At 39.2% G+C, this 22,535-nt stretch overlaps 1 protein-coding gene across 4 annotated transcripts in view; it reads left to right on the plus strand.

Annotated features, from left to right (window-relative positions):
- Nucleotides 1-22,535, plus strand: part of pde1a (phosphodiesterase 1A, calmodulin-dependent) — a 648,403-nt gene that overhangs the window by 469,059 nt on the left and 156,809 nt on the right. For all 4 annotated transcript variants that reach the window (XM_073047065.1, XM_073047064.1, XM_073047066.1 and 1 more), the window contains one exon: nucleotides 22,240-22,353. In XM_073047065.1, the coding sequence (XP_072903166.1) occupies nucleotides 22,240-22,353 (114 nt within the window). The remainder of the gene's footprint in view (nucleotides 1-22,239; nucleotides 22,354-22,535) is intronic.

Genomic DNA, 22,535 nt, shown 5'->3' on the forward strand with positions numbered 1-22,535 from the left:
CAAATCTGACAAAAATTGAATATGGTCTCTTTCCAAAATTATCAGTCATTACCTGGCATAGGCAGACTCCGAGGATAAAAGTAGACCAACTCTGCCAGACAGTGAACATGCACAGCACGGTGTATGTCACTACACTTCATTACTTTTGAAATGTTAACCTGCTTTCCAGCTTCAAAGGGCATGGTGAGAGTAGTGATAAAAATCACATTTAAATTCAATGGTTTAGTTAAATTGTCAAACATGATATCAATAATATAATGTCATGTAGTGAAGAGTTTAATTTACTGAATTACTTCACAGTGTGGCAACTAAGCTAGAGGAAGGACGTGGGATGCACTTTATGTAACTGTGACCAGGATGCATTACCTGAAAGAATAGTGGATAGGGAACAAAATCCTCAAAAGATTGGGTTTATACTAAAAAAAAATACATTGCAAGCTATGGAAAACAGACTACCTAATTAACCCTTACACACTCATAAGACCATAAGATGTAGGTACAGAATTAGCCCTTTCAGCTCATTGAGTCTGCTCCGTCATCCGATCGTAGCTAATTTAGTTTCTGGCCATTCTCCTGCCTTCCCCCCCATAAACTTTAATGCACTTTCTAATCAAGAATCTATCAACCTCTGCTTTAAATATGCCTATAGACCTGGCCTCTGTGGCAATGAATTCCACACATTCACCACCCTCTAGCTAAAGAAATTCATGCTCATTTCTGTTCTGAAGGTTCATCCTTCTACTTTGATGCTGTGCCCTCTGATCCTGGATCTCTCCACTCTCCTACCCAGATTACTGCAAAAGGCAGTAGAGGCTTCCATTTTCAAGATTGTCATAATTTTGTGACTGCTTCTTGAAATCAATCCACAGCCTGGAAGAAGCTGGCACAGTCCTTTGAAGTAAATTGATTCTTGACCTCTGAAAAGCAGTCAATCTGGCAAAGGTTGCTCTCTGTTCTTAGGGAAATCAGACCATTAAAAATTGTGCGAGGAAGTGGAATGTGCTGTTTTACCACCTGACCACGGACAAATCAGTCTGGATTCTAAATGGGTGCTCAGTGGTGCTTTTGCAGAGCGAGAGGTGCTGATTGTATATTTCACGAGTTAGTACCATGCTGGGTTCTCCCATTGAAAGGGACCTAAAATAGTAATCCAGTATTACGTCTACTCTGTTTCCTTGAGGTTTGTTCAGAGTTTGGTCAGCAAAATTTTGAGCTTTTCTTTTTGTTCTAGTAATCCACTTTTCCAATGTTTGTCAGATCTCACAATGGGTGACTTTTTTAAAAAAAGATTAATTTGCACGTGATCCCTCCAGTGCCTTTTGTACTTGTTCTGGTGCATAGGTAATGATAACAAAGCCTCTTTTATTGCCCATTCCCTATGAAGCAGAACATATTGACTGTGGACGTGAAGGACCATGTGTCCAGAGAAGACAGAGGAAAATGATGGTGTTCTTAAAAACTGCAACTCTTAATTTCCACAAATAAGTCTTCTGAATTTGTAAAGCACTTGCTATATAGAAAAACAGACTGCACATTTTATGAGGATGAAAAGAGTAAATTAGTGCTGAGCCAAGGATGGAAATTCTAGGATGGGTGACAAGTCCTAGATTTAAAAGACAATCTGAGGTAGGTTTGTTGGGGTGGAGATGTAGACCATGAAGTTTAAATGGCTGACAATACAATTACTAATGGTGAAACAAAAGAAAGCAGGTGTGGACCATGAATGGTGAGTTCATTTGCAAGAGGTTGAAGGGCAGGAGGCAAATATAAGGATAGAGAGAAGAATAACTATGATGCTATGATAAGGTGCGGATGAGAACTGTAAATTTTGGTTTTGGGTAATGGTGTGGGAGGGGACATGATAAGCTGAGGTGCTGGAAAGGCAGATGGCCGTAGGGCATTGGAGAAACTGATGAAGATATGGATGAGGAATTTCAGTAACAGTGTGCTGAGGCAGGGACAAGTCTGGGAGGTGGAATGAAAGTAGAAATCATCTATGTATGTGCCGAAATCTCGGCACGGAGTGGAACAGGCTGCTGAGGTTGAAGAACAGCTACTTTGTTGTGAGATAGTGAATGAAGCATGTTCTTGTCAACTGTGTTATTAAATTAACAAGTAAGGCATTGCCTAGTTGTTCAATCAATTAGAATTCCTTAGTAAAACTTCTTTAAATTGTACAGCTTTGTAAGATATAATGTATCAGTTCTCTTTGCCTTTCATGGCAGCAAATAATTCCTATACAATTATCCACAATAGTTCCAAATGTCCTCACTTACCAAAATAAACACCATATTCAAGACAAGGTGTGACAAGGTGCTTTAATCAAGGGCATAATTCTGCCTTTTGCTTTGCGTCGTATTCTCTTGGCAATCAATTCACATTCATTAGCCTGATCAACCACAAGCAAGAAGATGCAATGCCAGGGCATCTTGTCTGCTTTACATTGTGAGCCTACTTTGCAGATTCAGTGGATTGGTTATGAATTCAGAGAGGAAGAGAAGAGCAGACAGACTACTTAGCAGTTTGTAGGGGCCACACGTTGTACGCTGCCAGCATTAGCTCTTCTGTTCAATGTGCTGACTAGCTTAAGTCAAATTACCTGATTAAAACATAAAGACTGAGTTCCAATACCTTGTAGGACCAATGCAGGAAGTAAACCTTCAGTTCAGCTAATGTCCTTACCATCATTGCAGCCTAGAATCTTTATGCATCATGTTTCTTTGAAACTACACACTACAGGTGCTGGAATCTGGAGCAGCACACAAAGCACTGGAGGAACTCAATGGATCAGGCAGCATCTGTGGAGGGGAGTGGACAGAAAATTTTTCAGATTGAAGTCCTTTATCTGGACTGAAAAAAGGGTTGAAGAAAGCCAGTGTAAAAAGGTAGAGGGAAGGTATTGAGCAAGCACTGGCAGATAGTAGGTAGATCCAAGTGTTGGGGTGATAGGCAGATGAAACATAGAAAACCTGCAGCACAATACAAGCCCCTCGGCCCACAAAGTTGTGCCAAACATGTACTTACTTTAGAAATTACCTAGGGTTACCCATAGCCCTCTATTTTTCTAAGCTCCATGTACCTGTTGAGGAGTCTGTTAAAAGACCCTGTCATATCCACCTCCATCACTGTCGTCGGCAGCCCATTCCACGCACTCACCACTCTAGGAGGAGGTAAAGAGTGAGAATGATTTCAGAAGCTGGGAGATGAGAAGTGCAAGAGACAAAGGGCTAAAGAGAATGGAATTGGATGGTTACTGAAACCACTCCCCTCTGCCCTTTCTCCCTTTCTTTGCTTTTCTCTCTGTTCTCCAAATACAACTGGGCCCTGTCGCTCTAACACATTCCACTACCACACAATCTCCATCTGCCCATCACTTCCACTCTCCCACTAGATGTCCTACCCACATCCTTCCCTTTATTCCATACTCCAACTTCCTAATCTATAAGATTCCATCAACTTCACCCCTTTGTCACTTCCACCAATCAGCTTCCAGCTTCAGACATCATTCTCACTCTCTCACCCCCCCCCCCCCCACTCTCATCTGCCAATCACCCCTTTACCTGAATCCCCACCTATCACCAGACAGCTTTTGGTCCACCCTGCCCTCCTCCTTTCTGTTATCTTTTGTAGCTCCAAAAGCTAACTGGGGGGAAAATGCACGCAAGCTGGGAAATGCGTCAAATTAGATTCTCTAGGGAGATGCTCACATATGACTCAGTGGTATAATGACGTATACTATTCACGTGCTTCTTACATATAACCCCTAGTAAGTTATAGAAACAACAAAGAATGCTTAATCAAACAATAGATTTACAATATTACTCAAATATTAGTGTCATTTTAAATCCACTATGCTTTCTATACTGTCTATCTCCCCTCTTTCTTTCACTCCAGCTGAAACTTCTCAACTCAACGCGTTGGCTGCCCTTTTCCCTCCATAGATGCTGCCTGACCTGCTGATTTCCTCCAGTGCTTAGTGTGCCAAACAAAAACTAAATGTAACATTTGTGATTCTGAGCTCCGCACCCTCCATGTTAAAATGGAACCAGCTGGATATTGTTATGCTACCACCTTCCTGAACAATCTACTATTTAGGATTTATTCTTTAAAAAAAAGATAGATGGATCCAGGGAGTTGCCAGTCTTTGTTTTAACCTTTCACTTATGAAATAAGTTGCTTCTGCAAAACAAAACATTGGTTGTGAAGTACTAAAGTTAGTCCACGCCAAAATGTTATTGGCAGTGATTCAGAGATTCAAAGGGTCATTCATTTTCCTTAATCAGCGTGGCAAAGGGACATGACAGGGGATCTCAGCAAAAAACAATTCCGAAGAGTGATCATAGCTGTGGCTTCAGAAGACAGAAAACCACTATATGCAGGAAAATGAGGAATTCCTGCAACCGGGGCAATTTCAAGGAAAGTGAGCATAGTATTATTGATAGTGACCTGACAGTTTAATTAGTTATTAATTTGAACTCTAACATCTCTCATTTGCAGTGCTTATGCAGACCTGCATCGGAGTTCATAGCTAGAAGGCATTCCCATGAATCAAATCCAGTAGTCCGTCTGGGACGATACTAATCTTGTCACCTAGTTGCTTGTTAGAGGCTAGATTTATTAATATCTGTAAGAATCCAACATAGTAATCCATAATATATATACTTCTGGATCTGAATCGAATCTTACCCTGATCTGTGCTAAAGGGGTAAATGTATTTAATGTGATGGTGCAGCTTGCATTCTCAGTGTTCTGCGCTGATTTAACACAGGATATAACAGGCCTGAAAAACAGTTCATGTTGTTAATTTGAACTTTTACAGCACAGTTCGGTTGCGACCTCAGTTCCTGTAATCACCATGTTGCAATTACAGATTGCTTTTATTAAAAAAATAATCACATTTTCCGAATATTTTCCATCCAGCCTGTAGAAGCAGGAGATTTATCTCAAAAGTGTTAAGGCCAAAATACCAACGGTCTGATTCAGTAGTACCCCTGTTCTCAGGAGGTTTGTGTCGACTCTTGAACTGAAAATCTGTGACAAGAGGCAGACTGAGAGGGTTTTGTTTTAAATGAAAAACAGTGATGGGAATGGGGGAAGAGTAACATGACATTAGCTGTGCTGACTGGATTTATCATGTGTGGGTGGAAAGTAAAATCGGGTAAGTGTGTAATGAACACTGCTTTACTACTGCCACCCCTGCTGAAGTTTAATTTGCCCCACCCCTCCTTCAATGTTTTCAGCTTGCTCCAAAGCCGAAGTTCTATTATTGAGATATTAAATTAAAAATTACTGACAAGAGAGGAGATTTCAATAGGTATTCAGGGCCCATCTTCTGATTGACATTATTGACACAAAGAGAATGGTAAATAATCTATTGGCCTGTATTGGGAGTGATGTGGTGCCTGGTTCTTTCCTTCTTTGTATGAAATGTAGTCTTGAAAACATTTCTGCTTAGAATTCTGGCCAAAATAAGTTTACATTTATTATCCAGGCTGTCAAAAATGGCTTAAAGCCACTATGATCTCACCTTGGTAGCAGTTCTTTTAAGGTACTTTTAATTGGAAAAATTAATTAAATATTGTTCAATCCTCTCCAGAGCATTGATGTCCTTTTATTAGCCTCTCAGTCAATTTATTTTGTGACTTCTATCTGTGAAAGGTCAAGTTGAAAGTAAGCAAAACAATAGAACACATTATGTCATTGTTGGCAACAGAATAATTAAAATAAATCTCTTAATGATATTTATAAGAATAATGAATATTATTTCTAAAGCAATAAGAACACACTTACTTTGATATTCATTTGATGGAAAACCAGAATATTAACCCTGACCCAAATATCAGATCTGCACTTAAAAGCTTGCTAAAATTTTAAAATGAAATGATTCAGGATTTTAGTACAAATGTACTTGCATGATTATATTATGATGTCATTGGATTGCTGCCAGCTTCCAGATGGTCATAAGTGTGGAATATGGTTACGTTTCACCTTACAGTACCCAGCATAGCCAAACGCTGGATCAGCTAGAGATGTTAGTTGAGTGTCTGTCTGAGCAGATTTGTAGCTTCCACCACAGTGTTATCTTGGATGTTAAAGGTTGCTAGAACTTATTCTAGGCCAACACTTTAGAGCTGGACCTTTGATCTGAAATATTTTCCCATTTAAATGGATGGAAAGGAGGACAAGCTTTTCACAAGTCAGGATCAACAAAGTGAGACCATCCCCAACCTCCCCAAGACCAAGAAGTTTTGTGTATAGGTAATTATACCCATTAAGCCATTTTATCTCACCACATCTGCTCTACACATCCCTCCCTACATTCTACTGAAATCTAACTTGTATGTCTCTCCTTCCCATTTCTGACATTGTATTCTGACCTGCTTAGTTTTTCCAGCATTTTTTGTTATTTCAGATCGTTTTCATGTGCAGTTTTCTTTTGATTTTTTTACCAGTACCCCTAAATTGGAAAGTACAGGCAAAGGTACCCATACAAAAGCTAACTTTTGTTTGGATGTTCAGGAGGAGGAGGCCCTCTATTGTTCAGGGTCGATCATGGATATTGCATCCTCGCTGTCTATGCGATATGTAAACCAGAATGCAAGCTGGGGCAGTATGATATGGAGAGAAAGCTATTGTCCATGCAGTAGGCTCTCCCTCTCCACACAGCTGATTAATCCATAGGAATGGCAGAGACTGACCGATACAGTTTGGCACCAATGGCGTCGCAGGAGTTGCCAGTCTGTGTTGAACTCAATGCAGGACTACCTTAGGGACTCCAGCTGCAGATTTTATCTCAGGGTTTACTCCGGAAGCCTTCCCCATGGGTGGGAATAGCACAAGGCAGTGAAAGTTTAAGATCAAAGTTTTCCTTATCCTAGGGGAGCTGCCAACCATGGCTGACGAGTCCCATGTGCCTGAAGCAACTAGTTTTAAGGCACCAATAACCATTGTTGGCCTTTTCTCCTGTCAGTGGAAATGGTTCCACCAGGCATAGTAGCTAAACCACATGTGAAGGTCAGGAGTTGGACTTGGGTTGTCAAAGATTACTTAAGGTGCAAGCCATTGAGAGCATTTAATACATTCCCATTATCTCCGCTGGCTACAACAACCTTAAGGAACCAAGGAACCAGATGTTGAGGAATGTCAGTATACCTGTGGGAATCTTGATAAATACCATAAAATGTTAACACTTTCTGATATTTGTCCCAGAAGAATTGCAATGATTTCATGTAATTCAATGAAATTAAATTTAGTTCATAAACCATTCAATTTTCTGGTATCTATCCAGATGGTATTTCTCACATGCCAGATAAGTATAAACTGGTGTGTAAGTACCTATTAAGTATTCTAGCAGCTCAGTTTGCTTGAGGCAAGTAAGAATGGATATATACTGAGAACAAATCATATTTGATAAATGATTCATGTCATCAACTGGCCAGTCTTTGTGTTGAAGATATTCCAGGATCATTTAGATCATTGTTTTTATGCTGCTGTCTTGTTTTGTTTAGAAAAGAAAATTGTAGTGTAAGTCTGAAATGGAGGAAAATACTCTATAATTTATAATAATGGATTTAAATTTTCATCTTCCAGCCAATTTAAAAATATGGGGAAAAAACAGAAGGTTATTTGGAATTCTACTTGGAAGATTTGCTTTCTACTATATTTAATCTAAATATTTTAGTGCCGGCAATAATTGCAGTACAAACTTTACGATGAACATCTAGCATGCTCTCAAGATATGGCTGTAGACCACTGAACAGTTTTATTTGTTTGCAGGATGATAGAGGAGAAAGAAGGAGTAAAAATACAGCAGGATATGGGGCAAAAGAGATTTGAGCAGTCATGTGAAAGAAAAAAAGATATTGCTGAAGAAATCATTGAATGAAACCTTAATCCACTGTCAGAATTGAAAGCTAACATTTCTGTGGACACCAGCAAAAACACTGCTTGTGCTTTAGAGCCCCCATTTTGAGTATAACACACAAAATTTTAAAACAAAATATACTCATTTTCTGGAGCAGCCTAAACTCTAATTCAGGTGAAGTGAATAGCATGAAAAAAAATCTGCAGCCTGTAATCTTCCTTTAAACAATGTACTTTTAAACCTTTTTAATGAACTGGTGATTTCACGATCTTCTGAAGGACTCAGCAGACTTAACTCTCAAGCATGCAAGTACGGCACCTTTAAGCAGATTAAGGTACATTGTCATGGACAGAAGAGAGAGAATTTTGAAGTCAGGCTGAAACGCTAAGCAATGAAGGTTCTTCTATCCAGCATCTTATTAGCAAATGTACAGTCGTTGGAAAGCAAGGTTGAGGACCAGATTGCTGTATCAGAGGGAAATGAGGAATTGCTGCATTCTGTGTTTCACAGAGATGTGGCTCACTCTAAACATGCCAAATTCATCAATCAGACCCGAGAGCTTCTCGATATACAGGATGGACTGTACTGCTGACTTGGAGAAGGCAAAAGATGGGGATCTGTGTTTCAGGATATGCTCTTTGTGGTGCTTGGACACAGCAGTCTTGGTTTTGTTGTGCTCTTGTTCCTCCAATTAAGTGCTGTCCACTCTACTTACCAAGAGAATTCTCCTTTATGATCCTGACTGCACTTTCATACCCCCAAAGCTGATGTTAACCAATAACTCGAGATATTGAATGCTGCCATCATCAAACAAGAAACTGCCCACACTGACACATTTCAATTCATAATCGAAGAATTCAGTCAGTCTTGTTTGAAGAAAACTCTGCCCAATTATCGTCAGCATATAACCTGCAGTACCAGGGGATCCAACACATTCAACTACTGCTATACTATAATTATGAAGATTTGCCATTCCATGCCAGCCCATTCATCTCCTCTCTCATGATTATTCAAGGACTCAAACAGACCTTCCAGGTGAGGCAACACTTCACTTGTGAAATGCTGGATTTGTTTATTGTGTCCAGTGCTCCTGAAGTAGCCTCGTCCATATTGGTGAGGCCCATCATAAATAGAGGGACCGTTTCATAGAGCGCCTTCACCCTATCCATCAAAAGTGGAACTTCTCGGTGGCCAAACATCTTAATTCCCATTCCCATTCCCATTTCAACATGTCGGTCCATGGCCTCCTCTACTGCCACAATGAGACCACCCTCAGGCTGGAGCAGCAACACCTTGTATTCTGTCTGAGTAGCCTCCAACCTGATACGAAGAATATCAATTTCTCCTTCCGGTAAAAAAAAATCTGTTCGCCCCTTCCCTCTTATTCTATTATCCATTCTGGCTTCTTGGTTCTTCTCACCTGCCTATCACCTCCTCCTTCCCTTTCTCCTATGGTCCACCCTCCTCTCCTATCAGATTCTTTCCTCTCCAGCCCTTTCTTATTCCCACCCACCTGGCTTCACCTATCAACTTCTAGCTATTTTCCTTCCCCTCCCCACTCCTTTTTATTTTGGTATCTTCCTCCTTCCTTTCCAGTCTTAAAGAAGAGTCTCGGCCCAAAACATCGACTGTTTATTCATTTCCATAGATGCTATCTGACGCTCGCTGATTTCCTCCAGCATTTTGTGCGTGTTGCTTTGGATAACAGACTTCAATTAAACCAGTGCCTATGAAGAGCGTGGTAACCCTCCTCAATGCCTATCATCCAGTAGCACTTACATCAACTGTGATGAGGTGCTTTGAGAGGGTAGTGATGAAATATATCAACTCCTGCCTGAGAAATGATTAGATCAGCTCCAATTAGCCTACTGGCACAACCAGTCAACAGCAGATGGCATTTCATAGGCTCTTCACTCAACCCTGGAACATCTGAACAGCAAAGATACCACATCATGGGTAAAGCCCTCTCCATCACTGAGCACATCTACACAAGGTCCTGTCATAGGAAAGCAGCATCCATCATCAAGGACCTTCACTATCCAGGCTATGCTCTCTTCTCTTGACAGCCATCAGAAAGGAGGTACAGGAGCCTCAGGACCCACAGCACCAGTTTCAGGAACAGTAATTACCCTTCAACCGTTAGGATCTTGAACCAGAGGGGATAACTTCACTCACCCCATCACTGAACTGTTCCCTCAACCTATGGGCTCACTTTCAAGGACTCTTTATCTTATGCTTTTAATATTTATTGCTTATAGATAGATAGATAGATAGATAGATAGATAGATACTTTATTCATCCCCATGGGGAAATTCAACTTTTTTCCAATGTCCCATACACTTGTTGTAGCAAAACTAATTACATACAATACTTAACTCAGTAAAAAAAATATGATATGCATCTAAATCACTATCTCAAAAAGCATTAATAATAGCTTTTAAAAAGTTCTTAAGTCCTGGCGGTAGAATTGTAAAGCCTAATGGCATTGGGGAGTATTGACCTCTTCATCCAGTCTGAGGAGCATTGCATCGATAGTAACCTGTCGCTGAAACTGCTCCTCTGTCTCTGGATGGTGCTATGTAGAGGATGTTCAGAGTTATCCATAATTGACCGTAGCCTACTCAGCGCCCTTCGCTCAGCTACCGATGTTAAACTCTCCAGTACTTTGCCCACGACAGAGCCCGCCTTCCTTACCAGCTTATTAAGACGTGAGGCGTCCCTCTTCTTAATGCTTCCTCCCCAACACGCCACCACAAAGAAGAGGGCGCTCTCCACAACTGACCTATAGAACATCTTCAGCATCTCACTACAGACATTGAATGACGCCAACCTTCTTAGGAAGTATCATAGGATAAATAATATTTATTATTAGTTTTTCCTTTCTTTTAGCATTTGCACAGTTTGTTGTCTTTTGTTCTTTGAGTGTCCTGTTGGGTGCCATCTTTCATTGATTCTATTGTGTTGGATTTACTGTGTATGCTCATAAGAAAACAAATCATAGGGTTGTACGTGATGACATATGTGTACATAGATAATAAATTTGCTTTCAACTTTTAACTCTTAAGGAGTTATTTTTCAAAGGAGTTCTTTCCTCTTTTGAAAGATTTTTGAACATGATTTGCGGTATGTTGCCAGCACAGTGAATAATGTTAAAAAAAAATTGGCTATAATGAAAACCTTAGATACTTCGTATTCCTTGAATACATTTAGATTCAATAATGATAGAAGTGAAAATTAGTGGAATACTATAATTGTAATGATGGAAATTGTGTTGTTTGAGATTCTCTCGCTTGAGCATGGTGACTTGGAAAAAGTCAGAACACATTTAACAAATTATACTCTGAATTGAAGGTTTTATTTAAAATAATAAAAAATAATCTGTTTTGTCAAATAATAGCAACTTAAAAATCAAACCAAACCAAACCTAAAACACAAAATATTCAAACTCCATGTATATTGAAGTCATTTTGAAAATCTTGTGATTTCATGGAAACAATTTAGCTTGCTAGTCGATGTAATGTAGTTTTCCTTTTAGTTTTGTAATTTACAAGTAGTGTTGTAATGCACATATAAATTTTAACAATTTCCTTTCAGATATTACCGGCAGTACCAAGCAGATTGTTCCTGTTAGATTTGGTGGCATTGCATTCAAATATTTATTGCTTCACCACTTACAAGATGCGCAGTTAGGCATGTTGCTGAGGTGTGTGTGTGTGTGTGTGTGTGTGTGTGTGTGTGTGTGTGTGTGTGTGTGTGTGTGTGTGTGTGTGTGTGTGTGTGTGTGTGTGTGTGTGTGTGTGTGTGTGTGTGTGTGTGTGTGTGTGTGTGTGTGTGTGTGTGTGTGTGTGTGTGTGTGTGTGCATATGAGCACACATGTTTGCACATGTGGTGAAGTTACAATGTCCAGTGCAATGTCATTAAAATAGTGAAGGGTCCTCATTATATGATTAAACCTTTGAAAGTAATGTCTCATTGTTATTATATTATCTGCTTCAAGCTTTACGCTTCCATGAAATAGGGTTGCCGGCAAAAGTACCACTGGGTTTGATAATGTTAAAAGTGCAGTTTTAAAGAATAATGTGCCTTTAAAAAGCAGCAGGAGCCTTCCCTATGAGAAGGGAAATAGACAGCTTAAGTATTGAGTCCAATATGAGGTTCAGTAAAAAAATCTTAGAAACAAGAGGCAGAAAAGGGAGAGTAAAGTAGAAAACTATAGATCATTTGGCCTTATCTCAGTTATGAGGAAAGTGCTATGAGGGTTTTTCAGAAGAAATTTGATAAACTCCCATACAAGAAATTAGTGTGCAGAAAATATTACAGGATTATTGCTTAAATATCTAGTGCAATTCTTTAAGAATACTAACCATTTTTATAGAATTTGATACAAATATAAATATTTAGGACTTGGGTATCCTGGCCCACACTCCAGTTTGGAATCTGGTGGTAAGACACCTTAAAGCTGTTTACTAAACACCATATAACACTAGACAATAGGTGCTGGAGTAGGCCACTTGGCCCTTCGAGCCAGCACCGCCATTCAATGTGATCATGGCTGATCATTCACAATCAGTACCCCGTTCCTGCCTTCTCCCCATATCCCTTGACTCTGCTATCTTTAAGAGCTCTATCTAACTCTTTCTTGAAAGCATTCAGAGAATTGGCCTCCACTGCCTTCTGAGGCAGAGCATTACATTGATCCACAACTCTCTGGGTGAAAAAGTTTTTCCTGAACTCCGTTCTAAATGGTCTACCCCTTATTCTTAAACTGTGGCCTCTGGTTCTGGACTCCCCCAACATCAGGAACATGTTTCCTGCCTCTAGCGTGTCCAATCCCTTAATAATCTTATATGTTTCAATCAGATCCCCTCTCCTCCTTCTAATAACCTTGGGAGAAGAAGAAGAAATTAGTGTGGAAAATTATAGCAAACTGAACTGAAGGTGCTGTACAGTCATGGGTTGAAAATTAATTAATAGACAGTAAATAAAGAGTAGGAGGAACCTAGTGCTTTTAGAGGTGATGACAGTAACAATTGGTGTCCTGCAGTGATGCTGTGTTAAGCCCCAGCTATTGGCAATACATCATGCTGATTCAGATGAGTGAACCAAATGTAATATTTCTGATTTTACTGATGCCACAAACCTGGATAGGTTATTGGGTGAGAAAAGAATGCAGCTGATTTATACAAGTAGAGCAAGTGGGCAATAGATGACAGGTGCAACATAACATGGATAAGAATGAAGCGTAGAGATTAGAAGGTCAGTATATTACGATAATTGTGATAGATTGGAAAATAATAATGCATAAAGTTATCCTGATGTCCTTTTATGCCAAATAGTGAAAGCAAACAAGTAGGTGAAGCAAGCAGTTAAGAAGGCAAATGGCATGTTGGCCTTCATTGCAAGAGATTTTGTCCTTGATAAGACCACACCTGGAACAATGTATGCAGATTTAGCTTCCTAACCTAAGAGTAACAAATGTTAGCTAGATTGATTCCCAGGATGGAGAGAGACTGGGTTGACTTGATCTCTGTTTCCTAGGATTTCAATGAAAGAAAAGAGACCTTATTAAAAAGTACAAAATTATGACAAGGTTTGACAAGCTGCAAGTAGGGAGAATGTTTCTCTGGGCTTTAGAGGTGTCAAACCAGGGATTGCTGTCTCAAAATATAGGATAAGATCTTTGAGACAGAGATCAAAAGAAATACTTTCAGTCAAAGGGTGATGAATCTATGTGATTCTCTAGGAGAGAATGCTCTGGAGGTGATGTCATATATAGTTAAGAGAAAATTAGATTTCTAGACACAAAAGGCATCAAGATGAGTGGTGAGTGAACAGAAATTTGACATTGAGGTAGAGGATCAGTGGTTGTTGAATACTTAGAACACTGGAAATTCACCTGCACTTTTAAGCACCAAGTTCATTGAATAGTATAGCACAGAAATGGGCCCTTTGGCACACTACATCCATGCTAACCTTCTGTCTGACCACAGTAAACCCCTTTGCCTATATTAGGATCTTAGCCTTGCCTACTTTATTGTTATGTCTAAATGCCACTTCCATGTAGGAACTGTTTTCTGCTTTCGCCAACTCCTCTGGCAGAACATGACAAGATGCCTTCCAACTTTTTTGCATTTCCCTTCATAGATGCTGCCTGACCTGCTGAGATCCTCCAGCATTAATTACAGATCATCTTTGAATTCTGTCCTGCCTCACTGTTGCCCCGCATCTTTTTTCTCCAACTTTTATCAGTTCTGATGAAAGATTATTGACTTGAAACTTTATCTCTGTTTCTCTGCAAGATGCTACCTGTCCTTCTAAGGAATTTTGAGCACATTAGATTTTATTTGGAGTTTCCAACATCTACATTCTTTTGCTTTTTGGATTTCTACCTGGCACTTTATTTAAATGGTGATGAATTTCTATGCAAACATGGCATTGTACACTTTCAAGTTCAGGAATATTTATAATATTGTTAGGAGGTAGATGTAGTGCTGTATTAACCAATAAATCAATAATTAGTCCTTAATATTTGAATTTTTGAATGAGATCAAAATGTTTGTACAACTGTGAAATTGCATATAGTTTATAGATACCTTATGGATGATCTTGTAAAACATGTATAATCATATAGAAGGTGTTCTTGCATTTTAATTAACATGAAATGCAGGTCCTTTTGAAATTAAGTTGGATAATTGAACAGATAAAGAGAGAATGGTGTGGAATATTGGAAGGTGTTGATGCTATAAATACTTCCTGCAGAATAAAATTTATTTTCAAATCCATTCCTTCCACTTCTAAATAATGTTTAAAAGATATTCTCACATAATCACCTTTTTTTACCTACTACGTATGACTCAGCCTTCCATGATTGGTATAGGAAGGGCATTAGACATTTTGAAGATCTTTTTATTGATAATCGCTTCGCCTCTTTTCAACAGCTCTCTGCTAAATTCAATCTGCCTAATGCTCATTTTTTTAGATATCTCCAAATTAGACACTTTATTACTCCTTTAATCCCTAACTTCCCTGAAATGCCTGAGAAAAATGTTATGGACTTATTTCTTTCTATTAATCCACTAGGTAAAGGTTTAATATCATTTATTCGTGATAAATTAGCAGCCCTACGACGTGCCCCTGTGGATAAAATTAAAATGGCTTGGGAGCATGATTTAAATACCTTCTTATCTGATGAGACTTGGGACTCGATTCTCAAATCGGTTGACTCAACCTCTCTTTGTGCTCGCCATTGCCTTTTACAGTTTAAGATTGTTCATAGAGCCCATATGTCTAAATCCAAATTATCTCGGTTTTACTCTAACATCAGTCCGCTTTGTGATAAATGCAAAAGGGGCGAGGCCTCTCTCATTCATATGTACTGGCTTTGTCCTAGCTTGGAGAAATTTTGGAAAGATGTCTTCATAACGTTATCGTATATGCTGAATCACCACCTAGAACCTAACCCTTTAATTGCTTTGTTCGGTTTCTGGGGTGAGACAGATTTATGTCTGAGTTTGACTAAGTGTTGAATATTATCTTTTGCCTCTCTCCTGGCTAGACGTTTAATCCTCCTTAGATGGAGAGATGTTGCCCCACCCACACATGCTCAATGGCTTAACGATATTATGGCCTGCTTAGACCTTGAAGAAATTCATTATTCAGTCCTTAATTCGGATTTAAAGTTTCATAAGGTCTGGGGACCTTTTATTGAGTACTTTCATAACCTTCCTCTTAACTAAGGTTTTTTTTCGGTCCCTTGCTTTCAGCTTTTTTTTTGTAGTAGGCATTAATATCTTCTGTTGCTAAATGTATTTATAGTTTTGGGGGTTTGATTGTCCTGATTTATATTCTCTATATTGTGTTGTGGTTGGTCTGGAGTTTTTTTTTGTTGTGGGGCTTGGGGAGGATACTAATTTTACATGTCTTCAATTTGGGTGCTTTCTCAATTATCTTTCTTTGTATCATATTATTATTGTATGTTTATTTTTGCACTGTATCAATGTTCTTCATTTTGATCCGGGGTTTTTTTTTATCTGTAGCTATGTAGAAAATGTATAAAAAAACTAATTAAAAAAAGATATTCTCTATGACATTTAAAATACATTTTGACAGGTTCATGAATAAGGATGGTTTAGAGGAATCTGGACGAATGCTGTCAGATAGGACTGGCTCAGAAAGCTGCCTTGGCCTGCCAAGACTAGTTGGGTTATGTCCATGTTGTATGATTCTGAGACTCAATGACTCAGTTCCCTAATAACGCCCTCACAGTAGCTTGAACTGATGAAGTAAATGAAAATTCCAGTTTTGTGATGGTTGTTGCCAGACTTTACTGATATTTGTGTTGAAGGTAAAAACCATATTGATTCAGAAACTTCATCACATTGGCAAGTTCTTAATGATCACTGACAATCTTCAAATGCTTTTGCTGCTTTGGTAAGTACAGAAGAAGTTGGAGTGAGATTTAGCCCTATTACTCATTCAGCCTACTTCTGTTTCCGTGCCACGTCTCCATGACCCCTTGATTGACCCTATGATCAAGTATTCTATTTTGACCTCTAATACACTGAGATTCGTTATACACAGCACTCTGAAGCAGAAAATTTCTAAGGCTTACAAGGTTTTAGATAAGAAATTCTCCTATCCTCATCTCAATCCTAGATGGCTGGCCTTTTTCCTAGGGTAATGCTTCCTTGCTCTGAATTCTCCCAGCAGGGTAAATATCCTCACAAAGCATCTATCCCATCAATCTCCCTGAGAGCCTTGTTAACTTTAATGAGTCATCTTCTCTTCTTTTAAATTCCAGAGAATATAGGTCCATTCCACTCAGTCTTTCACTCATCAAATCCTCAGTTCCGGAAATGGCCTGGTAAACTTTCACTGTATTGTCTCAAAATAAAACATATCCTTAAATAAGGTGAGCACACTACAAGTATATGGAATACAACAAATGTGGGCTCAAAGTCCTGTATAGATCTGGCAAGATTTCCTTATTTTGGTGCATCACTCTCTTTCAATAAAGACCAACACCAGCACTCCCAGAGAGAAACGCCAACACTGAGGATGTCTCCTTGACTGGTGGTGTAATGTTTGCAAAGCTAATTGCCAAGCTCAGAGAACACTGCAACATCAAAAGACCAACATTCCGTTTGCCTTCCTAATTATTTGATCTACCTGTATTCTGAACTCCCTTGTCTTTTTTAATATCTCTAAACTATCACAACCATTTTAAGTAATATTCCATGGGTGAACACACTAAGGCAAAAATCACCATAATTAAGCTTTCTTTTTAATTGAAGACAAACATATCAAAACTTCAGAAACATCCCTTACATCTGGAATGAGGTATTTTGTGTTCCCCTGGATTACTGGAACAGTCATGGTGGACTCTACCATGTGATCTCACTAAAAGGAAAGAACATGAAGAAAGGCTGCCCTATCTGAGAACCACATTCGACAGTCGCCTTATTTTATTTACTCAGGTTCTGCACTACAGCTTGAACCCATAACCTAAGACACAATAGAAATTCTACAACCAACTAATCCAAACTGGACACTAGGTCCACTTTCCTGGATTCTTTTTATTTTTAAACAAAAGATATACCAATCAGACACTGAAATACTTTTGCAAGTGAAGTTTCCTGTTTGAGCTCCGTATTGTAGGCCTGTATTACATAATCTTACTGAACAGCTCGTAAGTTTCCAAACTATTGTTAGAAGTACTTCAGGTCAGTAAACTAAAGACTAGTAACACTACATGAAATATTCTGTCTGTTTTTATTCAGCTTAAAATCGCAACTTGCTCCTGTTTCCTTAGTGTAGATGTTTCTTTCTTCCTTAAAATGTAATTACAATCAAACAAAAATTACTCACTTTGTCATTATCTGTGTCCATAGCGGCTTTTAAAAGAAATAAATGTTAACAAAGTTGCTATGTTTATTGTAGCAATGGCAGAGAACTGAAATGTAGCAGTGACATAAAAAGGAAAGGAAGACTTTCATTTCCTACAACATCTTTCAGGCCTCTTTCAGTATATTTCCAAGCGCTTTACTCACTGGAGTGTTAAATACTAGTCATACAATGGCAAATTTGCTTCACAGGAAGTTCTCACAAATGTCAATGTGATAATGGCATGCCGCATAGCGGAGTGTATCCACAGTACTACTGAAATGTCAACTTGGATCTTCAGCCTGAAGTCAATGGAGTCTCACGAGCTCTCAAAAACACGAGCTCTCAAAAATGTGAATTAGAGGTAAGAATGCTAATCTTGCAAGTAGCAGTGTGGTCAACATTTTCAGTGATATAAAAGAAATTTTAACAAGGTTCTCCTTTAATCCCACGTAAAATTACAGTAGTTAAATTGAGTGACATTGAAGTATGCAGCAACTTGATCGCTTTTTAGAGATACAACGCAGAACAGGCCCTTACGGCCTGACAAGCAGCACCGCTCACCAACCCACCTGGTTAACACTAACCTTATCACAGGTCAATTTACAATGACCAATTAATCTACTACACTACATTTTTGGACTGTGGGAGGAAACTGTAGCACTCAGAGGAAACCCAAGCGATTCACGGGGAGAATGTACAAACTCCATACAGGTGGCACCAGAATTGAACTGCGGTCTCTGGACCATCCCAAGCTGTAATAACGTCGCGCTAATCACTGTGCTAACACGGCACCCTTCAAAACTTATTGAAGAGTGGAGATATGCTCGGTTTCAGAATCAGAATCAATGATGTTTATTATTACTGACATATATTGTGAAATTTGTTTTGTGGCAACGGTACAGGGCAAAACATAAAGTTACAAAAAGTTACAAAAATATAGTAAATAAATAGTGCGAAGGGAATAATGAGGTAGTGTTCATGGGTTCATCAAACGATCAGAAATCTGATGATGAAGGGGAGAAGCTGTTCTTAAAAAGCTGAGCATTGGTCTTCAGGACCCTCTAATCCCCAACCCTCCACAATTGTAGTAAGGTGACGAGGGCATGTGTGTCAGATGGTGACAGTCTTCTTAAGGGACCACCTCTTGGAGATGCCGTGCAGTGTTGCGCCTGTGATGGATCTGGCTGGGTCTACAATTCCCTGCGGCTTCTTGCAATCCTCTGCATTGGAGGTTTAATCATGTCGTTAAGAGTTTCTGAATTGTCACATGAAATCTTCAAGTTATTTCTGTCAGATAATTAGCAGCTTAAGAACACATTCATATAAAGCTAAGCATTTGATTAGAGAAAATAAACCTAAATAATTATTTTGTGATCAGAAAATTTGACTCCAAGGTGGCAATGGGTTGGGTACAGGTGTTAAGTTATTGACCAAATTACCAACTAATGCCTGCACACTTGCATTGTGCGTTGCACGTGTTCTGTTGATGAATACAAGAGTTTATGAGACACAGATGTCAACCAGAGGTATGGAGAGTAAGCAGGATGTGACATCAGTGGGACTGCTGTGTAGTTGGGTCAGTAGCGCTGATAAGTTGCAGCTAAAAGCTCCAGCTCACTCTCTCAGTTGTGCACAGTTAAAAATGCTTTCAACAGCAGGTAGTTTGTAAGGGACTTATCTCATATTCTGTTTGGATAGATTACAACCAATGGTAGGGACATTGAATTTTCTAGGTAACCCACAGCTCTGGTGTTCTTCTCATATGCACACTCACCTGTTTGCAAAGTTTGCTTCTCTTTTTTTGTTCATCTTCTCCATCTCTCCCCTTCCCATACTTGGGTCCATCTGCTTATCATACGTTCCCCATCTGGTGTTAACCACCAGCTTCTGTCCCATGCCTTCCTTCTGCTGTTCTTCTTCCCTTTCAAGCTTCCTGATCCAAGACCTCAACTCAAGACGTCAACATTTGCCTTTTGGCTGTACAGATGACCCCACAGTGTTTCAGCATTTTGTGGCATTATGTCTGATGTTTGTCCTTTAACAAATGCCGACTTCTCTGTGGTACATGGTGCTATTTGACAACACAGAGAAGGTATTACAGACACCACGCATCAATATTTAGCCATGCTAAAATACAATAACTAAAATATGAAGCAATCAGCAGTGCCTGGAATCGATGTTGTAGTTTCAGGGTGGTGTTGCCTATAGCTCCATTCCATGAACCTTGACCGTGTGTCTGAGGCCATCAAACTTCCTGTGCCATTTTATTCTGATCATTACTGCATTGTCCACCACAAACAACTCCTTCTACCACCTTGTAAATGAGAGCCTATAGGCCATTGGGGAATTCTGTTGATCCCAATATCTCTGCTTTTCTTCATCAAAACATCTGAAGATTACCATGGAGCAGACTCTCCCCCTTGTTGTCACATAAGTCTAAAATTAACGAGTTCCAGACAAACTGGATCTCCTTTTTAATAGGTGCATCTATTTTGAACAAGCAAACAAACTTTAACAGCTATGGGCCTCTTGCGAAATTAAGACTGGTTCTGTGCTAAGGCAATCAAATGCATGCTCAGTATTGGCTGAGCATTGAAATCATTACACTATAATGAACAAGCGGTAGAAATTTTATGCTCTCCATACACTGAGTCAAGTTAATCACATGTCATGATCCCAGCTGGCATTTTTGGCAGCTATCCAATTGGATCTTCTTTCTTTGATATTTACATAGGTCTACCGTGAGGATTCCAATTTTACTAATGTTCTTTTTCAGAATTTCTACATGAGGTTATATTGTTCTATACCTGTAATGAATATATTTAAATGAGGTTCCTTGCTCTGCAGTAATTTGCTAAGCCGAATAACGACTGCTTCATTCTCAGGGCTGGATTTATTCACACAACAGAAGTTGGATTTACATCAATGCTCTAGAACTTATCTAACTTCCAACAGAATGAACTAATGTATTTTCTCTGATGGAACTCTATTTTGATAAGCGCAGACAATATTTAAGGCTCTTATTGTTTAGCTGTAAGGATTAATGCTTTTTCATTTCAGAAATCTAAATATTATTTAACAATTGCCATAGCTCAATGACTCTTAATTAATATTTGTGTTCAAATTATTAAGTGCTTTTCGCTTTGTGCAGTACTTGTATGTCACATGGAGGCTTTTCTGATCCTTTTTAAAGAATTTGTATTCAGGATGAAGGTAAACCAGTTTATTATGTTTAGGCGACAATTCACCTGCAAGTCTGTTGGGGTCATCTACTGTATCCTGTGCCCCCGGTGTGGCCTCCTGTATATCGGTGCTCCCAGTGTGGCCTCCTGTATATCGGTGACACCCAACGTAGATTGGGAGACTGCTTCACTGGGTGCCTTCACTCCATCCGCCACAAAAAGCAGGATCTACCAGTGGCCACCCATTTCAATTCTACTTCCCATTCCTGTTGCAACATATCAATCTATGGCCTCCTGTACTGCTGCAATGAGGACACTCTCAGGTTCGAGGTTTAACACCTTATATTCTGTCTGCATAGCCTCCAACCTGATGGAATGAGCATCGATTTCTCAAGCTTCTGGTAATTGCCCCCCTTCTTTCCTTCACCATTCCCCATTCCTGTTTCCCTCTCTCGACTTATCTCCTTATCTGCCCATCACTTCCCTCTGACGCTCCTCTCCCTTCCCTTTCTTCCATGGTCTTCTGTCCTCCCTTACTAGATTCTCCTTTCTCCAGCCCTTTACCTCTTTCACCAATCAACATGCCAAATCTTCATCCCACCCCTCTGTTTCACCTACCACCTTGTCCTTTCTCCTCTCCTCCCTCCACCTTCTTACTCTGACTTTTCCTCTTCCTATCCAAGTCTTGAAACATCGACTGTTTAGTCCATAGATGGTGCCTGGCCTACTGAGTTCCTCCAGCATTTTGTGTGTATGTTGCTTTGGATTTGCAACATCTGCAGATTTTCTTGTGTTTGTGATATGACGTTTAGGATCAGTCCTCAGCTTTCATTGGTAATTCCTTAGAATTACTTTTTGAAGTTGAGAAGGATGGCGTATACTTGAGTAGTTTGAAATAACTCAGGGAACAATACTGTTACAACCTTCAGCTTGGATATTATTGCACACACGGTGCCTCCATGTGCAAGATTAAATAGAACTGTTCTATATCTTCACAGTACTATAATATTTTGCCTGTGATTTGACGCAATCTAGTCGTAACCAGATCCATCATCATGATAAATAAATAGAAGTTCCTCCTATCTGACTCAAATTTAGATTTCTTATAGAAACTTTCCTGGGATCAGACTCCAGAATGTTTCTAGTGGAATATCAACTGCTTGTGAAAAATATTCTCATTTTTCAAGTTTGTTTCTCAAAGTTAGTAAAACATTTACATCCATTTAGGTTAAAGTCGTGTAAAAATGGAAAAATTATCCGTCTTTGCGGTGGTTAAAAGATCTGTAATGTAATCTCTTTCCATTTCAGGCTACGATGTCTTGTGAAGCAGCTAGAGAAAGGCGAGATCAACGTGACAGATTTAAAAAAGAATATAGAATATGCAGCCTCAGTGCTTGAAGCAGTTTACATTGATGAGACAAGGTAAGTTATTGGCTTTAAATTCAACACTCTATAGTGATTTGCATGTGATTTATACATATGCTTTAATACAAATTTTTGTATATTTAACAAAAATTACATTACTGTTTACAAAATGGAAACAAGTACATTTTATTTATAGCTCAGACTGGGAAGCCCTCATTCCTTGAGTGAATGAAAATTAT

Source organism: Hemitrygon akajei, chromosome 5 (assembly GCF_048418815.1).
Source record: "Hemitrygon akajei chromosome 5, sHemAka1.3, whole genome shotgun sequence".
NCBI classification, from domain to species: domain Eukaryota; kingdom Metazoa; phylum Chordata; class Chondrichthyes; order Myliobatiformes; family Dasyatidae; genus Hemitrygon; species Hemitrygon akajei.